This window comes from Silene latifolia, chromosome 4, assembly GCF_048544455.1.
Source record: "Silene latifolia isolate original U9 population chromosome 4, ASM4854445v1, whole genome shotgun sequence".
Classification (NCBI taxonomy): domain Eukaryota; kingdom Viridiplantae; phylum Streptophyta; class Magnoliopsida; order Caryophyllales; family Caryophyllaceae; genus Silene; species Silene latifolia.
The window spans coordinates 17,222,866-17,233,123 of NC_133529.1; the positions used below are offsets into that span (position 1 = coordinate 17,222,866).

Sequence of the window (10,258 nt, forward strand, 5' to 3'; positions counted from 1 at the left end):
TGGTATCAGAGCCTGGTGACCAAAAGGTCACGGGTTCGAATCCCACCCCCTCTATTCTAAAGTGGATAATCAGAACAGGCCAGGGAATCCCGCCTGCACCCACACTTCAAGCCCAAAAAGAAAAAAAGGGCCTTCGTGTGAGGGGGAGTGTTAGAATATAAAACGAATCAAGGAACTTCAACCATCAGCTTAAGCTTTTGGTTGAGATGGTTTCTTGACAACTATATCCCTAAATGATCAATACTTCGTCTAATCGTCTTGGTACCCGGTCGTGATTTATCACCGGTACCGAGTATTATAAACATAACTAACTAATTTAATTGTGGACTACGAGGTCGACTCGAGTATTAAGGTAGAATTTCCATCCTTATCACGGTAAACAAATAGCGAGTGATTGCATTTTTTTTTTTTTTTTTTTTTTTTGGTAAAATGTAAGTGTAATATAAATAAAAAATGGTGTTTCAAATACAATACAATCCTACGGCCGAGCACTTAATGAGATTACATAAATTTTAAACTACCAAGCCAATCTAATTCTTGAGTGTTTAACTTCGACTTATCCCGTTCTTTAATCCTCCTCTTCATATCATCACTAATCAGCAAGGCAATACTGATAGGCCTGATAACCAGCTGTTCTATTCGGCACTTGTTTCTCTGTTGCCATATCTGATACATAGTACTCAACACCATTGCATTCCTAACCTTCCTCTTCGTTTTTATACCAGTATTCTGATTGCACCAGTTCAGAGCATCCCTAACAGGAAGAGTAAGACCAGAAACTTCCTTCAGTTCAGCTATTACTCGACTGCTATATGCACACTCGAAAAAAAGATGATCCTGCGTCTCTTCTGTTTGACCACATAAAAAACACAAACCATCCACATCCATTCCAAAACTTTTCAGTTTGCTGTTCGTGTGCAGGGACCTGTGTGCAATGAGCCACCCCATGAATCTGTGCTTAGGCAAGTTCCAACTGTCCCATATAGCATTGTGCCATTCGACCTTAGTTCTTACATCTCGAAGCCATTCATAACATCCAGAAGGTGAGTAGCCAGTTTGTTGCACCTGCCATACCCCCTGGTTGTAACCAACGAGTGATTGCATTTGCAATGCACAAATCGACTTATTTGCTTTCACTACCATTGTCAAAGGAAAAAAAAATCCTCACTATTTCATTTCCTGTGATTTTCAATTTGAAAAAGAAATTATTGTTTTTTTTAATTCGTATTCTGGATTATGGTAAGTCAAATATTTTCTATGACGTAAACATTGTCATTAACTGATCACAATTCTGGATGACAAAGATTCAAAAACAACTTTTTTTTTCCAAATTGACTATCTTTATGAGACCTTTGGCTTAGGAAAATCTATTTTTATATCGTAAATTCGTAAGTAAGAGCATAAAATAATTGAGAAGTATAAGTGAACGATTCTCTAAAATAAAATACTCAAATAATTTTTGTAATTTAATATAATTAACTATAAAAATAAATTAGTACATACATATCCTAAATTTGTAAGGGGATAATAAGAAAAGTAGCGAAACTCTTGCGACTATGGAGGAAATTAAACTATGCAAGTCGTGCCATTATAATGGTTCTACGAATTCTTTAAAGGGCTGTGTCGATGGAGTCTTCTTGGTCCGCAAGATTTGCTGTTACAATCGTAAAAACGAGATTTTCTTATGGAACCCGACACTTAGGAAAGTCAGTATTGATATCCCGCTTTATGGATCGTTAAAGAAGTTCAATTGGAATGTTGAATTCGGATTTGGGTTTGATTCGGTTACTAATATTTATAAGGTGGTGGCACTTCATTTGCAGGAGATGTTTGATTGACAATGTCACGTTTTTGTCGCAAAATTCATGTTCCGTGAATTTTGAAGGTTGTGTTTACTGGTTCGCTAAAGCTTAAACAATGGCGATTGTGGCTTTACACACATTACCTATATTTTAATCTGTCAATCAGTTTTATATGATTCAGTTGCACTTGTAGACTCGTCCTTTCATATGTCTTACACACATATTTATGTATGGATTAGACGAAAGAATGGTACGAGTAAAACAAGTTCTGTATTCTCTTGGGTCGAGCTCTACAATCTCGTACGCTATTTTAGATCTTTTCTATACTTGATGAATAATGGTAATCTTTATCTCAGATCGTGTGCGCTTCCGAATTCCGATGACAACATCTGTGTATGACTTAAAAACCAGGAAGGAAAAGGTATTGTAAAGATAATTAGATAAATCAACCGTATATTATTTTATTCTTGTGTTTCTTCAAAGTAGTTTATTTTATAGTCTATGTACTTCATAATTTATTTAAATTTTTATATGGTGTTCGAATAAAATATTACATGCTCTTTTCATCTCAACTGTTTTAGTCTACATTTTTTTTCAGGGATCCATCTAGTTTATATGCTCTTATTTTTTTATAATCATCGTCTCTATACATTTGTTAGTAGTCTTTGTCTCTTTGATAGCATCGTGTCACTCTTCTCTCCTACGAGACCACCATAGATTAAAAAAAAATCTCAAACCGAAAATATTTTTTTTTGGATAAAATAGATTAATATATTGTCATACACGTTTCTTATAAATCATAAAAAGGCTGCTTGGTAAGAAATACTACTCCCTCCAAGTTCCTATTATCTTCAATTTTCTTTTGGACACAAAATATAAGAGAGTGGAAAGAGAGAATAATAAAAAAAAATGAATAAAGTAGTGTAAATTGTTGATTTTTTATGAGAGAGAAAATAATAAAGAAGGGAAAATAATCAAACTAGTGTGAAAAAGAAAGCGGGAAGATAATAGGAAATTGGAGAGTATTTGAAAATTAGAAGCCAAACCCTAAGGAAGATGCTACGGTTACACTTGGTGAAAGAATCTTCTTTATACCACTAATAATATTTAAACATGTGGCAGAATTTATTTTTTATTTATGGAGTGAATTTGGAGAGGTTTAAAGGGAAATATTACGAGAAGATTGGGAAAATCATTAATTAATTTATTGGTTGATAATTAGGGGTTGTTTGGTTGCCTTCCAAATTCATAGGAATTGGAAAATCATGGGAAGTAGCTAAATGAAGGTTTGTTTGGTTGCCCAATTCATGGGCAGTAGAACTTCCTATGGAACTCCAATTCCTACATCATATAGAAAGTCACTTACCTAGCCCCCCCCCCCCCCCCCCCCCCCCCCCCCCCCCCCCTGTGGGGCAAGTGGGAATTCCCACATCAATCAATCAATACTATATATTAATTCCAGAAACCAAGGGACTTCAATGTAATTAAAGAAATTTATACAAATTAATTATACTATATAGTTTTAAATCGATAGCACCGTGTGATGGACCCGATAAAGGGATCTTAATGCAAATATTATACAATTTTGGTTAAAAGTATAATATAAAGATGCCTTGATAAAGAATAATTATGGAAACTACATTAAATTAAAGTAATTAATTTTAGAAAACACAATAATATTGTGATTTTTCATAAAATTAACATGCCCCGTTTATGGAATTAATTAGTATCATCATAGAATTATAAATTAAATTAAATGTAGTAAAAGTAATAGTAGCAGCAACGAGATTAATAAAATTAACGGTATTAATGTGGGAGTAGTGACAGTTATAATAATGACAGGGTGAGTAGTGAATGTAACAACGAATGTAGTGAAAGTAACAGTGGTAACAATGATAAAAAGTATGAACAATTAAATAACCAATCGACTCAAGAAAATATTTTATTTATTTAAATATAGGCCGGATAAAATTAACGGGAATAATGAATTTAACAGAAAAAAAAATCGAGGAATTAGTAAAAGAAATAATAGTAAACACCGGAGTAGTGAACGTAATGATATTAACAAAAATATGCTATAGAAAAATATATTACTAATAGTAAACGTGTAATACTCCGTATTTTGGTAGATTATAATATTGTATAGCAGCGTATTATATTAACACAACGAGTAAGTTAGCGGGGTTTATGAAACAGTAATTATATTAATTGGGATTATGATAATGTGGGTTCGTAGTATGAGTCCTTATGCATACGGGATGAGCTTGGGTCATGTAAGAAAGGAGATGCGAAATGGGTCGGGTTTGGATCGGATTGACTAGCTTCGAGTGTAAACCCCACTCTAATCCTATATAAGGCTAACTAACCTAACCTTACTCATTCTTTTCACCCTCAAGACTAAAATAGAGAGAGAGGCGTGAGAGTTGAGAGCTGGAGGCTGCATAGGAGTTGGTCGTGGAGATTGGTGATCGATCAAGGTAACGATTTCTATTCGTTTTATTTTCTTAATGCGCTGACTTGCGACGGTCTTAAGAGAATTAGAAACTGACTCAAACTTTGACGGAATTGGACCAAATTTTAAGGGGTGACTCTCGGGGTTGAAAAGATTAGATTCGTGGTGTCTGAAGGTGGTCTTTGACCGCCGTTGGCCGGTAGATTGATCGGGAACGGTGGGGTGTCAGGATATGAGGGTTCGGTTTTACCGAATTGTTTTACATTTTCTGACCTAGCTAGCTTGGCTAGACGGACCTAGGGTTGTGTTTGGTAGTTTCTGGGTGGTAGTCGGTCGGATTTGTGGTGGTAAGGTGGCTCGTGGTGGTCAAGGGTGACAGTTTGACTTGTTTTTAATAGAAGTGGCAAAACAGGAGTTTTTCTGGGATTCGACTCAAATTCGAACCATATTTGGGTCAAGTCGTGACCTGGGAATGGTATGGTTGGAACAAGGGAGGGGAGTCGACCGTCTTGGGGTGGTTTTGGATGTCACAGATGGTGGTTCGTGGTGGTGGCAGGGGTATTTCGCGAAAAACAGGGGGTGTTGTTGGGACGGGTAGTGTATTTGGGTAGTTAGGGGCGGAGGTTGGTGGCTGTTATGGTGGGGTCGAATGGTGGTGGTTGGACTGGTGGGGCCCACCGTGTGTCAAGGGAACCTACCACGGTGGGGCAGCCTGGTTTGGGGTGGCTAATGGTGTTAGAAGGGGAGGTGTAGATGGGTGGTAGATGTGGGTTATGACCTTGGTTGACTCGAGTTTTATTTTGTGACGGTTTCGCTAAATAACATATTCGTAATTTAGATAAATTAGTAATATGGGTTTGGTTAATGGATTGTAAATTATAAGATATGAATTAGCGATTATTCTCGATTTAATAGTTCGTTGAAGCGGTTTCATGTAAATAATCGTAATGATAATAATTCGTTATTTGGTAAAGACGACTTGAATAAAGCACGATAATTATTAATAATAATAATGTAATAATTAACTATGTTAGGTGTTGGAATTATTGAGAAGTTATTTGGATTCTCGCGTATCCGGATTGCATTTGTTGGAGCTGCGTTCTTTGTGGGTAGGGGAATACAGCGATTGAGTTCTTACGATTATAAAGAGTTGACATGTTCGGTGATTATATGACATATCTGATTATCTTATTTATCTTGTTGAGCATTATTGTTTCATACGTTTCATACATTGCATTTGCATCGGAGTTGGAGTTGGAGGAGATGAGATTATTGCGATTAAGGCCCAGGCGGGTTCTGCAGGACTTGCCCTGGTGTCCTCAGCTACGAGCTGGTATATCGACGACGGTCGATTGATATAATCTGCCGGGGATCGGTATGGCTGGGCGTTCCGGAGATGTGTGTGATGGAGTTGAGAATGGAGGATTATAGCATTGCATTCTTTATTTATATCGTATTACCTACTCAACCTCGCGGTTGACCTTGTGTATTCATGTACGCCTGTGATGATCCATTTTTGGGAGCGATTGACGGAGTTGTTGAGACATTTGGAGTGGCGGGGAGAGAGCATGGATCACGACTTAGAGCTAGCCCACTTTATTTCCGTTTAGCTATCGACTTTATTTCCGATTTTTTGAGACATGTTCAATTTCGATTTGTAAACATTTATAAACTTTTAATTTAAAGTCTTGTTTATCTTTCCCTTTGTTACCTACTGCCTCGGGTTTCCGAGATGGTAACACCCTTCTTTATCTGAGGAGTCCTAGTCCAGGCCCTTAAATAAATGGGGGTGTTACAAAGTGGTATCAGAGAGAACGATCCTCAGGCCTAAAACTAATGAACAATAAATGAAATTAGGATGTGTCTAATAAAATGAACCCCGTGTAGGAATTGTTAGGAGCTCACAGTACGGTTAAGAAGGCGCCCTTAACTTGTGCTCTTTTGCCCTCTCAGTTTTGAACCGGGAGACCTTGAGAGAAAGTTGAGAGAATGGGGTAGTTAGTAGATAAGTTATCTTTAAGGGACAATTAGCTTAGTGGTTACTAATCTTGTGTAGGATGATGAAGAAGAGGTAAGAACCTTATGTGAAATGTTGGCCTTGGGCCATGTGTGTGTTGAATTGACATTGAATGGATGTATTGTAATAACATTGCGGATTTAGTTCTATATTGGAAGCCTTGAAATCGTTGAATGATGGTTGGTTGGTTGAATGTATGTATAAATGTGGAATAGATGAATGTATGACCTATCTGCGAAGTAGGAATTCATGTCTAGAGATATGCGGAACGTGTTGCCCGAAACCATGCTAGTGTAGTTATCTATCTATGCATACGATGGAGTTAATATGAGTATGCGGCATAGTTAGTTGTCTAGGGCGTGTTTGGGATTGAGTCATGTAGGTCATGAAATGTTGATGACATGATGAGCTAGACATAAGTTAGTTTAGTCAGTCACATAATTTCTTGTTGCAGGGCAAAGAATCACATACTTGTGATGTAAGAGAGGAGTGTGAGATAAGAGATGATATAGGATACATGCTTAGGTGTGTATGGAGTGTGAGACCCAAGTTGGGATAAGTTAGTGTGGGTGGTGTGCTTATAAGAGCTTGAAATATGGTAAAGGGGATGTAGTACTGAAACTTGTTTTTGTCTGATTTTACTCCTACTTGAGCTGAATGACATTTGATCTCTGTTTCTTGTCTATGACCTAAATTTTTTTTTATGCATGATAGCCTTTTGAGTTAGCTTTGACATGTCGTTGGTTTTATGTTTAAATGATTTATTACTTGAGAATGATAAATGTTTTGGTGAACAGTGGTCAGAATTTTCCTTCACCGTTATGCTTTCGACCCATGGTTTTGTAAAAATTCTCATTTAAAACGTGCTTTTTGCCTATACGTAATTCCAACTTCACTGTTTAAAACATTCGTTTAAGTTTTCAAAATGTTAAGCCACGAAAAATATTGATGTTCCATTATTTAATTGTGATTTTTGCAAGTTGAGCAAAGTTTCGATTAATTCTTGTTAAATTCCTGTTTAGACCAATCAAGTTGTAAAATTCGTTATAAATTGACCTTTTGATATTTGGACTTGATTCTTCTTCTTATGATTATTTAATTATCTATATTTTCTAAAAAGTATGAAAAATCTCAAGTTAGTGAAGCGATTATTTATTGATGATTTTTGGAATTTGCAGTATGATCTATAACTTTTAAAAAATATAAGTTTACGTTAAGTTTTAATACGATAGTTTCACCGTCTCATGAGCCTTATTGTTATGACCTTGTAATGTTCTTATGTGAATTTAGTCGTATGACCCTTGTTATGTGCCTTCGTATGTGATGAAAATGGGAACTTTTAGTTGATAAACTTGTTGTCATAATTGCATGAGTAAAGTTGTATGGCCTAAAATGACATTTCATTAGAAGGGGTTTAAACAATTTGTACGAGTTTATCGTTTCTATTTCAAAGGCAACACGATTCTACCGGCCCTAACATTATTATTGTTCGGGGTTGTATGTGTATGTGCTATTTTCTTTATCTTATGTGACAAGCGTAATTGTGAATGGTGTTTCCGTTAATTGTTATGTTCTATAATAGTAGTTAATTATTTGTATATAATTTTCAATTGATAAGTATGATTTGTTAACGGGCAGGGCATGGAGAGTAAGTATATAGCATAGTGGTCATGTAAATTGTTGGAATTAAGGCATAAATTTTAGGATAAGCTATACATTACGGGTTGATTAGTTACCATGTGATTGAAAAGGTAGTATTGTGCATTACGTATGCCTGGGTTGATGTTGTTTGAGGCAAAGTGGCCTTAATTTGTGTGGACTTGACAAATAGTGGAAATTCTTATATTTATTAAGATGGATAATTGGTTATGCTATGGTTGTCGAGGACGAGATGTATGGATTTAATATTGTATTCGAATTGTCCTTTCCTTTGGCCTTGACTCGTGCGTAAGTAGCTTAGACTATTAGTCTAAGTGTTGAGCACGGTTCTTTGAACCTTTGTGGTATGACATTGAAATTGAGATTTGGTTCTTGGTATGAGTTTGAGTTATGGGGCACGAGTGCCAAGTTATTATTACGGTCTGAGTGACCCTGGTTATTGAGTTTATTATTATTGAGTTCGATCGATATTGAGATTGAAATATTGTTTTGCGGTTTTACTCATGAGTTCACTTAACCCTTGTCATTGGCCTAGGACCGACGATGAGAATACGATATCTGGTTATTTTAGAATATTATATTATGAGATTGGAATATTATTTTATGAGACGGAATAATGAATGAAATATTTTATTATGAGCATGGAGCATTATATTATGAGATGGAGTAATGAATGATACGGGGTAATGAGCTGGGACATATTAATTATTGGGACAAGTGAGTTAAATATATTATGGAATTAGAGTTGAGTTTAATTGAATACATAAGTGATACAATTAACATGTTGTAATATCTCCGGTGTGATTATTATATTTATAGTGGCTGGATATGTGTATAAATGTGTTTATGTGGTCGCATCTTACAATAGTTGGTAACATTAACTTTGTTTATTCTTTTTAATAAAAAAAAAAAAGTTGTGTTTCTATCGTTATTTCTCTTGCGGGAATATTGTATGTTAAGCATGTTGGTGGGAATGTTCGGGACTGCACATTTATATACGGGTGTCAATTTATTGGTTTCCGCATAAATGTTTATATGGTAATATTAATTATGTTCACACATGTAGTATGTCATTCATGTCTGATTTCTTTTGTGAGAATATATGTGTCCGTAGTTATAATTGTGGCTTTAGTTGCGTTGCTTGTTTCAGTTAGACCCTATTTTATGATATGATAGTAAAGGGCAATTGTTGGTGATCGGGTATATATACGAGTTATCTTTGTCATGTAATGTTATAGCGACATGACAGTTAAACTAGGGTAAGATTGTTTAATCGAAAATTGTTTAATATAGTTATGAGATTTGAAATATATTCTGGTCTTGTTACCTAATAATTATGTTTTGTGGGAATGGTATGTGTCGAGTTGTTGGCTAAATATGATGCTCACATGTTACACGTATGTTTATATGATAGTAGTTAGGACCAATTGAGCATGCAGGTATGATTGCTGAAAGGTTTAATGGAAGTAATATTGTTGTTAATGTTGGTCATGTGATCGATTGTTGTTAAGAGACATATTTTGAATGTAATAGCTTGAGGTATACATTGTTGAGTGTTTTCTAGAATTGGTAGAAGAGTAACTAGTGGGTGGTGATATTGATAAGATATTTTGTGATTGGAAAGGATTTGGATGATGATTTTGATGAGATGTGTTTACAAGTGGAGTTCTTTTTATATGTATTGCAGTTGTTACTCTCTCTTGTTCATGGCATAAGATTGACCTTATGAATACAGTGATGTTGTTTGGTGATGATAGTTGTCATGTTAGTTGTAGTAAGTTGGAGTTACGGGACGTAACTCTTTTCTTTTCGGGGGTAGAAAAGTGCGCGTGTCAATAGTAACTCGGGTGGTTAAATGGTTAAGACATATGGAGGATATCGATATATGTGGATTAACTGTTAAGTGGTTAGTTGGATGTAGTTTATGGTTACTGTTTAAGATGACTAAGATAAAGATGGGTTAAACTTCGGGACGAAGTTTATTTTAAGGGAGGTAGAATGTAATACCGCTATTTTGTGTAGCGTTTTATCGAAATGAGAAACCTTATGTTGGCTTTTGTTATGGGTAGTATAGTGAACTTCGGGGACGAAGTTCCTTTAAGGAGGGAAGCGTAATACTCCGTATTTTGGTAGATTATAATATTGTATAGCAGCGTATTATATTAACACAACGAGTAAGTTAGCGGGGTTTATGAAACAGTAATTATATTAATTGGGATTATGATAATGTGGGTTCGTAGTATGAGTCCTTATGCATACGGGATGATCTTGGGTCGTGTAAGAAAGGAGATGCGAAATGGGTCGGGTTTGGATCGGATTGACTAGCTT

General features: G+C 35.7%; 1 protein-coding gene across 1 annotated transcript; it reads right to left on the reverse strand.

The window, feature by feature from the left end:
- Positions 1-501: 501 nt before the first annotated feature.
- LOC141651155 (uncharacterized) lies at positions 502-1,143 on the reverse strand. Its single transcript, XM_074458878.1, has one exon. The coding sequence runs from the start codon at positions 1,141-1,143 to the stop codon at positions 502-504; it is 642 nt and encodes a 213-aa protein (XP_074314979.1).
- Between the last annotated feature and the right edge of the window lie 9,115 nt (positions 1,144-10,258).